The 16,087-nt window shown below is 39.0% G+C and overlaps 1 protein-coding gene across 1 annotated transcript; it reads right to left on the reverse strand.

Annotated features, from left to right (window-relative positions):
* Window positions 1-1,254: 1,254 nt before the first annotated feature.
* On the reverse strand, window positions 1,255-12,179 carry LOC119741618. The gene is made up of 6 exons (XM_038217443.1): window positions 11,610-12,179; window positions 6,833-6,937; window positions 4,077-4,330; window positions 3,611-3,686; window positions 3,290-3,427; window positions 1,255-2,855 (listed from the first exon to the last, which is right to left on the reverse strand). Exons 1-6 carry the CDS (start codon window positions 11,701-11,703, stop codon window positions 2,296-2,298), a joined length of 1,227 nt encoding a protein of 408 aa, XP_038073371.1. The 5' UTR covers window positions 11,704-12,179; the 3' UTR covers window positions 1,255-2,295.
* Window positions 12,180-16,087: the final 3,908 nt, after the last annotated feature.

A 16,087-nucleotide genomic window follows, 5' to 3' on the forward strand; every position in this document is an offset into this window, starting at 1 on the left:
CACATACATTTACCTCTTTATTTCGGAAGGCAAACATGCATTGATAACCAACAGAAGATAACCCAAAGTGGGCATTTACAACCAAAAAAGTGTGGCAATTAATCCTCATAATTTTAAGCAGGATCATTACATTACAAATCTTACATCTGAATACTTTTGGTTAATGTTCGGTGGAATTTACAACAAATCGATGATATACATGCCACTTTCACGCGTCACGCGAAAATAAAGCGAACTCCCCCATGACTACGTTATTTGCGTCTATAGCAGAGCCAATATATTGGGTCTGTAGTGTCTAAATTTAACTAAAACAAGAAAACTCACGGATGACCATGAACTTCTTAAACTTTACCGTCCCACCAGCAACCTCCTAATTTTTTCTACGCTTGATGCCACTAAGGCCTACCGGCGTCTTAAGCCTTCCTTTGATGTCATCTGACGGACCGGATCCTGGGCTTGTATGGGGTAAGATTTGTCCAGCCCCTAGTGTAGGGATATCCTCAGGTCTAGCCCATACCCAACGTACCCAATAAAACTCGTTAATACAAAGACATCTATATTCTACGGCCTATCTTTGCGTTACACTGCTCCCTTTAGTTGGGCAAACCTGTAGCTAATCTCACGCCCCTTGCAAAGCCGATTCGCAGAAAGGGAATTATAGAAAATGTGCTGAGTTAGTGTCCGAAATTAAATGGGGAAAAGTATTACTTCAGACAGGCCGAACAAGAACGGTCATGTTCTTGGTGTTGATAAAATAAAATCTGCTTTACAGGATGAGTTAAAAAAAGAAACCCAAATGGCAGGACCATTTTGTGTTAATGAAGTTCTGCATGTAGCACTATCAAAATCTAGGATATGAAAGCCCAATTGATAAGCTTTCGTTTAATACTACAATAATCACTCATGTACTTTTCAAGTTACAGAATTTTAAACACAACCGCCGTTTTAAAGTTCTGTCCACGGATCACAAAAAAGGTGTGTGTTCTCTCAGCAAAACGAAAACAATTCACACACATCTCTATGTGAATTATTGAAAGAACACTAACCTTTTTTTGTGATCCGTGGACAGAACTTTAAAATGGTGGTTGTGTTTAAAATCCCGTAACTTGAAAAGTACATGAGTGATTTGAATGATTCTTATACTAAAAGAGAGCTTATTAATTGGGCTTTCATATCCTAGTTTCATATTAAGAAAATGGTCCTGCCATTTGGGTTTCCTTTTTTTTACTCACCCTGTATCGTTAGATTCGTTAGATTTCATTTTTGGTATATGTACGGCTTCAACTGGTATCAAATGATTTTGAAAACGATCTTTTTATTATGACATTGCAGGTGAACCGATACGAATTAATGGCCAAGGCTATTCCCATACAAATTCTATCTTTTTGTTGCAATAACTATTGGAAAATGATTATATACATAATACAGTTGATGTTATTCGCCCAGCTGTTATCTCTCCCGCCCTGTAAGAAGCTTAAACGTTATTCGCTGTTTGAAATATCTTAATTCTAATTTTAAATATGGAATGGTTATTTGTTAACTTTTTATGTCCAAGAGATAAATACCTAAAATGCTATTTCGTTTCAAAATATTACATATCATTTCGCACAAAATATTTACAGTCTTGCATTTTAAAAATAATTATCATACTTATGTACAGAAGAATCACGATGTAAAAATGTCATCAGGTGTTTCAAAAAGATGGCATCGATAAAAGGGAGTGCATGTCGACGGGCATGTGTCGAAAGATATAAAAATGTTCGATGGATCGTAAATTCAATTCGGCAAGTTGTTGTTACTGTTAACGTCGACTTGTCCTTTAAGCATGTTGGAGTTTTGCAGTTAGCCTGGAAAACTCTAAAAACTCTCTTAGCTTAACCCTAACCTTCTTAGCTTACTTCTTACAAAACTTTGAGGTATTTTCAGGAGACAAATGTGATCAAACCTTCAGTCTTTGCATGCGATAAAAACGGGGCATTTTTCGCCTGTGCCCTATTTTTTTTCTTTGGTTGAGAATTGCAATTCCGACAAAGTGTTGTCTTCAGGTCGTATAAGCACCATCAAATTGAAACCTCTCAGGTTTTGTTGCTGTAAGCTAAGACAACATTGCTATAATTTAGCTAAGGTGCTATGGTGCAATGGAGTTGCGGACGGCAAAATGTTCCCCGAGGAAGCCAAAAATGTAAGGATTTTTACAAAGGAAAAAACCCATTCTTACTTCAATTAGGGAACAGAGTTGATATAAAACTGCAGCCTGAGTGTGACTTCATTTTCACTTGAGACATTCTCACCGAATCAGTACATGTTATCGATGTTGTAGCCAGTATTCACCAGCCCATTAGTCGGCGATGCGACGTAAATGTTCTCGACTTTTTCAGGGAGGGGGTCAGTCTCCTCGACCGGCGTGAGTTCTGGTTTCGAGGCCGGATTCGATCCCGGGATATCGACGGTACTCGTCCACTTGCCGTGGATCGATTCCGAGTAGTTGCTGACGTTCTCCATGGACACCCCCCTCTCCTGGTAGCGGGGCTGCCAGGATCTCTTCTTAAAGTACAGCAGTAACCAAACGACGGAGATTAAAACACCGATGAGTACCACTGAAGCAACGGCGATTACCGCGATCATTGTGGATTGTGCCATCCCTTTCCCATTGCCGTTTGTCTGTGGCAACTTTTCAGGCGTCGAGACGGTGCCGTACTTGATTGTCGAGTCGGTAGAGGGCGGTGTTTCAAACGTCGTAAACGTATGCGGCGCGGTAGAGGGCGGTATTTTAATCGTAGTTGTTTTCTGTGGTTGTTTCTGCGTCGTTGGTCCAACAGAGCTTGTGGTAAACATCTCTGTGGTTGTCGGCGGAACTGTTGAAAAAGAAGATTTATTTGCTTAATTTTTTTCACATGACCTCTGAATTATCGGCAACAGAATGAAGACAATATAATAACCGCAAACTGGAAAGCAGATAAAAAAAAAAAACCTGTTGTGCAAGTAGGCGAGATTGACGAAGAAAACAAGTGGTGCCCAAAAATAAATAAATAGGCGAACTGACTTTATGTCCATCACGGAGAAAGATTTATATACAAAAATATTTTCTGACACCAAAAAGGATGTAAGTAATGTACAGAACACATAATCAAACGTCAGTTGCCTTTGTCTTGTGTTATTTTATTCAACTTGCTTAAAAAACAAACGATGATCTTTTTCGTCACAATGGAACCACGCTTTGGTATTGCGAATTCTTTTTAAAACTATGAGAAGTTAAAATCATGGAGAGCGAATCTGAATGTAGGCCTACCTGTTGTTTTTGGGCGAGGATTGGTATCAATCTGGCAGACTTCCCCCTTGAAGCCACTGTTACACACGCAGGTGAAGGAGTTATTACCATCGATACACGCTCCGCCATTTTGGCACGGCGTGCTGGCACATTCATCGGCTGTTGAAGAGAAAGGAGGTTTTACTTTTTCAAAAAATTAACAATCATTTCAAAATTATTTCAAAAGTAGAATTTACTAACATAAATTCCTTCAGTGCACTGTGTTAAATGTTCTCTTAAGTGCAAGTTAATAAAATAATTATTCACCTTTCCGGTTGTTATGAGATTAAACATGAAACTAACCTCCAATTCGAAGCGTTATATTCGTCAGACCGACAAAGCCCGTCGAGTTTTCAGGAATATCAGCCTTGAAATAAATCTACAATAAAGAAAAGCAGAACAATAAGTAAATGGTTACGTAAAGACGCAAAGGTAGCTAGAATCTACGGACCACTATCTAAAATCACTGTTGTTTATACCTGTTTTCACAAAAGTTTAACAATTTAATCAAAATACTTCTTTTTTTAAAAGGAAATTGAGTTGGACAGTGCCATATAATTTCGTCAACGGTCGTCATGTATTATTTAATAAGTAATTTTATGTTACCTTGTTTTCAAGGTAAAATAGCTAAAATATTTTTTTTTTCAAAACTTTCATTCCCCCCCCCCAATGGAAGTTTTCAGCACTCCTCATCATCACGTATACAGAATGGTTTCCATTTCTGATTTTGTGGAATAAAACGGTCAAAAGAAGCTGAAACAAAGGTTACCTTGAAGTTACTACTCTGAAGGTCCAGGCCTATGTCAACCTCGATCCAACCGGCCCCGTCCGTACCGTTGCGTTGCGTCAAGACCTGCTCTGGCCGCCCAGCCACCTCGGCTACTACGGTCAGTGTGTTTGGCGCCCCCAGGCGGTAGTAAAAACCCAGCATGGTCATGACATGAGGTTGGGTCATGCTGGCGAGTACAGCTTGGTGAGGTCCAGGAGGGGTGGTGTCGGTTAGAAGAACCTCCGCACAATGTTCTGATGTAAGAAAGAAAAATACTCAGACTGTTACAAGGTCATGGCTTAGACTGAGATATCAAATTAATGTAATGACCATCCTTATAGGCTAGTTCTTTAAAGGGTCCGTGAAATGATTTTTTTTTTGAGGAAAATAATTATTTTGTGCAACTTTCTGTACTCCTCTACTATTTGATATCCCTTTTTGGTTATTTTATCTTGAAAAGTGCACTTCTTTAAACACTGAAAATATTACATGCTTTTCCGGACAACTGAGGGCGCTGCTGCCGTGATGTCATTTCAGGAAAATACTGCTCAGTTAAGGGGTTTTCTGTTCAAATTGTGAACCCAAAAATTTGCTAATTGAAAACGTCCGTGAGAAAAGTTTGCTCACTGGCCTTACAGCCATGTATACTGACACAACAACGAATCACAAAAGGAAAGAAAATTTAGAACAAAATAGTATCCAAAAAGGCACAAATATCCTTGAAAATGGCAACACGAAAATCGAAAATAAGGTTAAATGGGACAAAGGTGCATTTTCAAAGATTGCATTAAAAAAGATTACATTGCAGGAGCCATTGAAAGTTGCAATCCACGTGCTCTTTTTTCGCATAGTAAAATTTTTTTTGTTCAAATTTTTTGGGTGTCTGCAACCCTCCGAAAAAAGGGTTTTTATTTTGGGGAAAAACAGATCCGCTTTGCGAGCAGACTGGCTTCCAGTCCGTACATTATCGATACTGATTGTGGGGCGGCAACCAGCCCACCCGGCTGGAACGGATTTATTGTCAGGTCGCAAGTTATTCAATAACAACTTGGGCCGATATATTTGGTCTATGTCTCATTCAAAAGTGAACAACATTTGTACATATTTGTATAAAAATGGCAATAAAGGAAATGAATCTATCTTTTGGGATGAAATTCGAAAAAATGCACAAGGAATGCAACTTAATTAAGCTTTTGATCCTCAAATCCAAACCGAAAATGTATTTTAATCTATCTTGCCCTAATGTAGGCAAGTAGACATGTAGCGGGTCTAGCCTGCAAAAATGTTAGAAGGAAGACTTTTAAAATTATTTTGTTGATAATTAATTTGAATTGTTACGGAGAAGGATGTACTGTGTCTCCACTTTCAGAAACGTTCAAGCGCCGTTGACCATCATTCGATTCATTGAAAAACTAAAGTAAATGCGACATGTCATAATTCCTTGATTCGCCGCTTTTACATTACTTCGAAACTGCGTTCAACAAAGCCTATACTCTGAAGAGGCTATATATTTGACATGAAACTGATCCTCTCTACGATAAGGAATTTTATATTATCAACAAAGGAGTGGCCATAACCTTTGACAAGGGCAGAAATATAAATTGGTTTTATGTAAATACGGAATACGGTGGCGGCCTTTATGTTCTTGGACTCTGAACTATGATGTTAGCAGTCGGGAACGCGGAATACAATGCATCCAGTGCGATAAACACAATTATTTCGCAGTGTTTGAGGAGATCTTGCGTAAGTTTCGGTTTAGTGGTTTTTGTAATGGGTGGTAAAGCAACAGATAAATGATTAACTTTTCTTAGAACAAAAATGTAGACGTACTTTCAGGTCGACAATTTATCAAAGACTGCCAAATTTGGTATCAAATATTTCCTTTTTTAAGAGTACATGCTCTTCGTTTTCCTGTATAGGCCTATTGTGTAGGCCCTAATTACGTTTGTGGAACTTAATTCAATCTGTTTTAATAACATAAATTGGGTCGATGTACATATCGATAATCAATTCATACAATAAACGAAACAATAATAACCTGTTTCACATAAGCAGGTGATGGGAACATACGGGATTTATGCGTAAATGCCCATGACGTTTAGTCAACTCTGTCTAAGTATAACCACACATTGCGCTTGTTTTTCATTATAATACATGCGCTCTATAAAACGGATAAGTGTATTCAAACAAGATGACTCACGATATTAAACCGGTTCGATATTGTGGGGTTATCCCACCAGCGTATTTGACACGTGCGAGGCACGCCCTTCATTAGATCGCTGTGGGAATTTTCTAAGCTGCGTTTAAGCTTTAAAACGTTCGTGTTTAAACAACTAGTACGAGGTCTATATTTTTAACACGTGTGTGAAATACCGAGGCTGGCATATAATTAGAACCGGCAGGTGCGCTCTACTTACCACTGGTAAAATATGAATCGAAACTGAGAAATTCAAACCGAGAAAATTGCATTTTGGTGTGAAATGGTTGGATAAATATCTGAGGATTAACAAATGTGTCTGGTATGTAAATAGAGGCCTACTGTTCCAGCAATAAATAGCATGCATGTGTTATTATGATGGACGCATTGGTACAAATCGACACAGATGAATAAAATACGCATGGAAAAGTACGCTTCTGATGTTGGGATATTTGGTCATAACAAACTTTGTCTTGTTGAGCTAGTGGCTCACTATAAATTTTAATATAACATAATGTCGTCTGAATACGTCGACAAAATGAATATTCAATAAGCTTACCTGTTCCCGTACTGGCGGAGTCTGACCTCTGAACCCAGTCTACGTCACCGTCATTTGACCAATCACAGAGGTCGTTCCGAAAAAGACAGTCTTGCGCAAGCACCCCTGAAATATAAATAGAATATTGACAATATTTATATCTTCCAGAAATCATTTTTGCTATTGAGATATAATAAAACAATTTGTTAACAAGTCTTCAGCGCCGCTTTTTCAGAAGACATGCGCAGGTTCTGTGACCATGCGTGATAGACTATAGAAATAGACAAATTCATGTGTACGCTGTACTGTATGTCCCATTTTTTTTCATAAGTTGGGATGAAAGGAAAATCCTGAAATTTTCCGGAAATAGTCTGAAATTTTCCGGAAAATTCTGAAATTTGAAAAGTAGGCGGAGAGTGGGCTGTCTAACACTGATGTGTTGCGTGGGTGTACAGACAACTGAGTAATGATTCTACGTCCCATCCCCTGAACAACAAGTTGGACGGATCATGGGACGGACGAGAAGGGGCGGTCGAGGACGAAAAATCCCACACGAAAATTCCCTTATACTTTTTCAACAAGTCAACATTTGTGTTTTCTTCTTTTAATAGATTTTCAACTTGTATGATTTATTCGATCAAAAAACTCCTTTCTCCCTTTTTGGACGCCTGCAAACCCCTGAAAAAGGGTTTTGTTTTGGGCACAAACAGATTCAGAGCAGACATGCAAGGAACGCGGAACGGTTTTCAAACGGGGGGTGGGGGGGGGGTCACCAAAAAGGGGCACTTGTTCAGTAAAAGCCATAGGCTTATTCCGTCAGTGCAGCAGCGTATCCAGCGTATTTTTGCACCAGGCACTTCGCCTCCGTAAAATCAAATAGTGTCGGGGGAGGGGGCACTTTGGTACATGGGGACCCCCTGCCCCCGGTTCCGCCGCCCCTGGCAGACTGGCTCCCGGTCCGTATGTTATCATCGAAACTGATTGTAGGGCGGGAACCAACAGAGTTATTGTCTGGCAACCAATAATTCGAAAGTGTTTAGTAATAAATCAGTAGGCCTAATTAAACATGGGGATGATTTTTTTTTTTCGTTTGATGTCTCCTTTCAAAAGTTAATAACCTTTGAATTGCCAGAAATAGCAATTTAGAAAAGGATATTTTTTTTCAGAATGAAACTCGAAAATAGTACAAGGAATACATTAAAAATGAGCACAGACACGAGGTTAGGTTAGTTCTTGACAAACTCCTTATTTATTCAGGTCAATCTGTTTTATTTGGGATCAGGATTGGCCTTGATCAGTTCAAGTGACGCGTCGACCACCCCCCGGATATGATGGGATGTAACTAATGGTCCACTAATCCAAGATGATCCACGCGGTGCTAAAATAAAAGTCTGTAGGCTATGTTTGGTGCTGATCGTCATACGCGCTGAACGGATTCCATCGCGTGTAAAAAACGGAGTAATGCAAGCTGTGAAATTCTGTCCATGCAGGAATATTAAATTATTTTGAAAACTTATGCTACTGTAAGACTTGATATTTCGTATACAGATCAAACAAAGTAACGTGAGGCAGCGGCGTATACGGGGGGGGGGGCGTAAGAGGGCGCACCGCGCACGTCCCCACCCCCTACAACCCCCCCCCCCCCCCACTGGAAATTGAGCAATCGGAAAAAAATCACGAAACCATGATTAACGTGTTTAACATAAGGTGTGTTTTCCTTTTAAATGTATTTTAGCGGAATGACCATGAATTCGGTCAAGTTGAACAGCTCCCCAACGAAAGATGGTGTCCAGGCCCCCCCCCCCCCCCCAATTTGATTTTACGGAGGCCGGGTGTCCGGTGTAAAAAAAAAAACCATCCTTTGAGTACGGAGAAATTGGGCGCCACTCCACTGTAACATCCAGCCCCTCCCCCTCCCCAACCCCCAACCCCCCCCTCCCCAGGATGAGAACCCTTGCTACGCCGCTGACGTGAGGTGGTGGTCAATAAGAATGACATATATTGTCATCGTCACAGCAGAAACGTTACTCACATTTTGATTAAAACACAACATTGACGATTTTGGCAAAATTATTCAAGGTGCATATAGCAATTACTGAACTACTATGAATACCGTAAACATCTTTGGGATCTGCTTTAAAAACTATTGAAAAGTTCCGCCACATCCGCCGATTCCGAAACAGGAAAACAGCATTTGCAACATTTTGGACAAAAACAACTTATCAAGTTTTTCTCGCCAGTATAATTAAACGTGTAAGACCTAAAGGGGTTCATTTCATGTGTAAAGATATCAAGCAGGCATGATAGCGGAAGACAAGGGCTTTATTACGGAAGTTTAAGTGTTCGTTACCCTGAAATCTTTGTGATGCAAAAGGTATAAACATAGGAGTACATGTCAAGTTGGGCTTTTCTGTAGACTATCACTTCAATAGATTGGCCAGTTGTCTTTCGCAACAGACCAGTCATGGTATTGTCAGAAATGTCGTTTGTAGCAAAATCATGGTTATGTTACAATCTGGCATTTTGTCCTAACATGGGCGGGGCCACAAAACTTCAATGGGGGCGGGTTTTAATGATATGCCACTTCTACAGTGGGTTGGCACACAGTGAAACTATTGTAACATTTTATGCGCAGTTTGGATGTAAGCACAGTCCCGAATTGGAAAAACAATAGTCAGAAAAGTGGTTGTTCCTTCCTCCCTTAAAATAGCTAAGCCACGCCCCTCGACCTGTCCCCCGTTGATTTTCGTGTTATTCGGCACATGTGGTGTAGGAAAAGCACAGTCATGAGAAAAAAATTAAATCAAAAAGTTGTTGAATTGTTGGAATTACTGTTAAATTTCAAAGTTCAATGCGTCTTCTAGAAATATTCGTGGTTTCACAATATTTCCGTCACTTGCAGTTATTCTACGCCTCGGGTAGGCTATGGAGTTATCCCGCATATAAAAAGCCTAAAATAAGTTCCCACCCGACTCTGAACTCACTCAACACCCCTAGCCCTCCACACGCCCGGAAATACAAGCACATTTAGTCACGGACACACAAGGGTGACTAAAAGCACCCACCTGTGTATTGTACAATCGATCAAAGGAGGATTTGTCAAAAGTACGGGGAGGCATGCCCCGAGCCCCCATGCTGCGCCGTGTCAGACAGGGTAATGTTTAGGCTAGGACTGCCCCCGTCCGTGCATGACTCCAAACGCAAACATGTCACATAAAAGAGTTTCAATGAACTATGTTCGTCATATGTTCTGTGAATTGTGTAGTCTTCGAATCATTTTCGGTCGAATGCATACCATACATGAGCTACAACTTACAAGTTGTATCAGAGCTACTGATATAATTAATGTGTTCTTAAGTTATACATCCAAATTCGTAAGTATATAGTCTGTTACTAAAGTGCAACATTGGCACAGGTATTTATAAGTATCATAATGATGCATGTTTTTTTTTCGAGAGCAAATTAATCCTTTGTTTTAACCGTCAGAAATCCATGTATAAACACGTGTATAAAATTACGAGAAGTTCATTGTTCCTCCAGTCAAAGCATCAAATTACTTCAAAGGAAATCTCGAAACAAAACCCGGTTGATCTGGAGAGAAAAAAAACTGCCGTAGGCCTGTCTCCATTACTAAACTGGTTGAGTGATATTATAATCGTTTACATCCTGCCATTTCCGCACTCTAGGAATCTAAATTTACACGAAACCCGAGATGGAATGATCGTTATTGAATTAACAGGCCGTAAGCAAATGGGCGAGGTTCTACGTGATCTCTGGGCCCGTCCCGTCTTCGAATAGAGACTAATTGGGAAGAATCATACTCCATTTTCTTCGGGGAGGTCGGCAATAAAATGCGACAAAACCTCTTAAAATGACAACCATGACGGTTTAAATGCCACTGAATACGGGTTGAAATAACAGTATTTGATATTCGATACTTCAATATGTCAACTCTTCTGTATTCATTTAAATCAGCTGTTCTGTAATCATCATGAAGCATGCACGCAGTGGAATAAGAATTTATTCATTTTTTTTTTACCAGTACGAATTTCAAAAATGATTTTAAATGGGCCAAAACTAAGCCGTATCAATTTGTGATGAAATATATCTCAGGTTGTTAAAGTGTATTAAGCATATTTATCACCGAGGGCTTGTTGAAAACGAAAAACGTTGAAAACGTTGAAAGCGTGAATTTTTTTTAAACCTCTTTCAAATATTCACTTTTTGTGAAAATAACGGAATTGCATGCTATAACATCAATTTTGGGTTCTGAGATTCAGCTCCATTGCAATACACTCGTTCGCTAGTATAGTAACACGTATTTTTAAAACCATGTATAAAACGGCCATGAATTATGTTCATCGTTGATTATTGCATGATGATAGGATAGCATAAACATTTATTGTGGAACGTGCAGTTCATACATGCATGCCAAAAAGCAATATTCGATAGCACCACTGTCCTTGATTCGTAGTATCTGAGCGGTTGTTCTACATCACCACTCCACTGTGCTGAAGTGATATGCTGCACGCCAGCATGCACAAGACTATAAGGCCCTACTCAAGACGCATGAGTTGCCATGACAACGACGTGCATCCCGCTGTAAGCCCAATACAATCTTGTACCTTAGGTTTTCTAATATTATTAAAATGCATCTCCATGTACTGTCGCATCAAGTACGAGTTCCTTAGATTTAAGAAGGGCATACATACATTTAAAAAATAGCATCATAATCTACAATAAAACGCATTTATTTATATCGATAAACAATGCAATAAAAATGTTAATTTTCGCTCACCTTTGTTTTGTAGGCCTACAGCGAGCAAAATACTCCAACAGAGCAGTATATTCCATGGACTCATGATTCTTGCGTTCCGTTCGCAGCGTTCCATCCTTCAAAATAGCCCCAAAATTGGAATTGGCTATTTTATTGAATCATTCCCTGTATAGACTCCCTGTCACGCGACCCTCAACCTTCGAGCGGCGCACGGCAGACGGATCGACGGGGTGTACGGTGCGATTGGTCCGGGGGAGTACGTGCGAGTGACACGGTGATGTCTGTCGTCCGCTGCTGAGTGTGATTGATGCTGGTAATATACAGTTGGGCGTTCCCACTTTACTGCATCATCAACAAACGACGATGTACACTCGCATACTGCGCACGCCTAGATGAGTAGGTTCATATCGATATGGGTACACAACACACGAGTACATTGCTCATACACTAAGCGCTGACAAAAATATTGTCATGGGTGTACACAACAGTGGCGCATTGTGTACCGTGCTGTGTGTGTGGGACGATAGGCTCGTTAAATATTACCCTTTCACAATAAAAGGAATGCCGAACTCATGAGTAATACCGGCCTACCACACACGCTTCATACACTGGCGCTCCGAAATAGTTCAAAGCGGCCGGGTGGTATATAACAACAGTCTCTTTGATAAGAATATGCGCACAATGACATTCAGCTTGGGTCTTTAGAAATTAATATTCCGGTGTTTTTATTTTATAATAAGCAAATTTGTGGTTTTTGTAAGGGTTGGGAATTGATTCAGATTCACAGACCGAATGTAATTCGGTGGGTCAGTTGAAACAAGGCAACCACTTGTTTGGGGGAGTGTGAGTCATAGGGAAGCCCCCCTTTTACTTTTAGAAACAGGTGAACAATGATAATTCTCTGTAAAGAGTTGACGACCTCGAAATGGAAGAATAACCCACAAAATCTTCAGATTTTGTGGTGGTGGGAATCGTCCAAAATGAATAGAGACCAAAAATTAGGTTCTGGAAAACACAAACACCATTGTTGGGTTCGGGCTGGGAGTATTTTGAGGGCCAAAACTGGGCAACTTGTTTGACTTGGTGCGGTCGTGGTAATATTAGGGTCTATTGATAATGGATTCTTTGTGTATTGTAGATTGTATTCAAATTTGTCTTGATGGTGCAAAACGGGGATTAGGGTACACTTTTTTTTTCTTGAGAAAAAGACAATCCAAAGATAACCACAAGAACTTACAATTCGTGAAATGATCTTGATTGTTTTTTTTATTTAATAGTCGTTTCATTTTACTGAAAAGAAAACTTCAATTATTTTACAAATTGTTATTAATTTAGCAAATTAGTCGGATAATCCACACGTTTCCCTCTCAAATAAATCAAACATACACAAGTCCAAATTTACACACAAAAATGCAGCTATTAAAAACAAAAAACTCAGTTTCAACAAGCTACAATTTTTTTTTATGTTCGGCTATTGTTGGTTGCATGGCGTTACTTGTGCATACTGCGGGGAAATGTGCATATAGAGCCTATGGAGGCATAACAATAATTGGTTGAGACCCAATATCAGTGTGATAATTCTTAAGTGAGATTTGTTGCAATACAGAGCCCCATACAGGGATGTAGGCGCTTTAACCCCCACTCAACCCGCCCCACCTCAAATTGGGCCGCCGAAAATAGAGAAATCATGGAGAAAAACGTATCTCATATTGTTCTGAGGATTGATAGGATTCATACGGCAGAAAAAAAAATCAATAAAAATACTTTTTTTAACAGATGAATGTTTTGAATGCTAACATTACATGCAAGTTCGGATTCCTTTAAGTAACAAGATTTGTTACGGTTTTTTTCTCAAAAACAAGAGCGCCCTTTACCTTAACAATTTTCAAGATTCACTTTGGACACACACTGAACAAAATAAAAACTGACATTTTTGTGCTTAGCAGCGCCGTAAAAAGGTTCACTCGTGCATATATAGTAAAACAAAGCGCTGTAAGATGGCTGCTACACATAAGGTCTTTTGTGGGGGTTTGCAACAGACCCCATTGCATGGTGTGTCCTTACTGAGGATAGTTTTTCATCTTTTTCTTCGACAGTTTTAAAATCAGTGACAATGATATTACACAGCCAACTCACTGGTATCACAGATGAACAAAGGCTTGTCCTCAGACCTTTCCAAATAAAGTAAATATTGTGTAAGTTATCGTATATTTATATTTAAAAAATAATAATAATAATCCATGCATTTCGAATCCATAAATTAATGAATGCGGGCTTTCAAACATATAAAATAAAGGCTCATTTATCCTCATTTTATGTTTAGCATCTTTACAAAAAAATGCAGATTTGGGGTTTGTTTAGGCAATTAATAGGGCAATACAATCCTGTAGCAATTTTTTTTTAAACTTTCGGATTCTTCATGCAAATCTTTAAGAAATAGTAGCGAGGGCAAGTAGATGTATAGCTACTCCGAGTGACTATTATAAAGTTTAGCTAGACATCTTATTGCCAGCTTTTCTTCCTTTCACGCACGGACCAGCTATGGATGCAAATGTCCTTTTGAACAGTTTTATTATTTTTGTTTAATCATTGATGCCAAATTATGACAAAAATGAACGTGTTGACTTAAATTACAAAACTTGGCTTATTTACAAGTTTAATTTAGACCGGTTTATATTACGATTATTATAAAATATCAAAATCAATCATAAAAAGATTTCAACAATTTCCATATTGTCCTTTATGAATTTATTGGTTTTTTAATTAATGTGGGTTTTGAATCAAATCAAACCTCGAGTGGTGTTTGATTTATGTTCTTCCAATTACAGCGAAATCTCGAAGTCAAACTCTGATAACTCAAAACAACTGTTAAGTCAAACAAAGAATCCATTCCCTTCAGTAGTATAACAATGATATACAACCCTGCTTAACTCAAAACTCTGCTGAAGTCAAATTTTGAACCTGTTCCCTTGAGGTCTGACTTATCGAGATTTCACTGTACTACCACCCAACCCCTCCAAAAAGTAATGCATTACAGATGTACTATCATTCCAAAATACAACTTCCTTTCAAACAACTTTGTCACCCTTCTGAAACCGCCCCAACCCAATACCCCCTCCCCCCCCCCAAAAAAAAACCCCAATAAAATTATTATGAAAAACCTTACTGAAGTGAAGAATAAACTGAAGCATCCTGTGAAATCATGGCACCTGGTGTGCTGTCATTGTCCAGAAAAGTGGAATTATTTTTTTTAATCAATTTCCAATGATGGCCGGCCGACCATTGTTGGAAAAAACTGCCTTTTGTCAAATACTGCCCCCAATTTACCAAATTTACTTAGTCCACATTTTGTCCAAGCCAGCTAGTCTGGTTCCTTGACCTGAAAATTACCTGACATCTATAAATTGCTCCGTTTTGTCTGAAGTAGGTATGGGAACCAGACTAAAAGTACAACATTTTGTTTCAAGGTTTTTCCAGCATCCATGAACACAAAACTTTCAATATGTAAGTGTAACAATATTTAAATACTATAAATTACTAAATCCCCAAATTCATCCATTTCTGAAAATTACAGCAAAAGCAAGTGTTGTACATTGCCTTTAATTGGCTGTACATGTACATGTATGTTTGGTAAAATTGCATGATTGCTGGAATTTAAAGTCTGACAAATGAAAAATAATTCCTAAACTTGAAATCTGCACAGAGTGAAGGTACCATTCATATTTACCAAATTAGACATCCATTCAGATACCAGCTTGATACAACAAATATCAGAAGAAAACGGCTGATATGTGATTACAAAACAAAACCAAATCAAAAAGAATCAAAGGAAAATAATGACAGTAATAATAAATGCAAACAGAGAATAAGTCTTAGAAATGAACAACTACAACAGCGAGAAAATAACACCGAGCTACATGTAAATAAAAATGCAGTGTTCAGGGTGAGTTTAAAAAAACAAGAAAACCCAAATGGCACCCCAGATCTGCATGTAGCACTTTTCAGATTTAGGATGTGAAAGCCCAATTAATAAGCTTTCTTTTAGTTTAAGAATCATTCATATTGCCAGGAACACATCAAGGAGTTTTTGCAGGAAGGGGGGGGGGGGGTTCAGGCCCGTCAGATTTTGTTTACGTCTGATTGTTGCGGACAGGCGGACATATTGGTAATTATTGTTACTATAATTGTTATAATTTTAGGGTAGGTAGTAATTTTAGGGTAGGTAGTACGGCTACGCATTCCATCCGCAAGTTGCGAAACCAACAATGTGCCCAAGTCTTCAACATTATGAAGTTGGCGCAGAGCTTGGAAGAAGAAGAAGACGTGTGGGACTTAAAATGGACCGCAATCGCCTGCAGATTTAGTGCATGCCTACTAGTTTCCCCCATTTTTTCGGGGGGAGATTTTACAAGATTCCCAAGACGTCATTGTGATAGTGTTTCGTGGGTGATTGCGGTTCATGGTGATAACGCCTTGTCGTTACAGGGGCTATCACTTAA

Source organism: Patiria miniata, unplaced genomic scaffold, assembly GCF_015706575.1.
Source record: "Patiria miniata isolate m_02_andy unplaced genomic scaffold, ASM1570657v1 HiC_scaffold_5, whole genome shotgun sequence".
Classification (NCBI taxonomy): Eukaryota; Metazoa; Echinodermata; class Asteroidea; order Valvatida; family Asterinidae; genus Patiria; species Patiria miniata.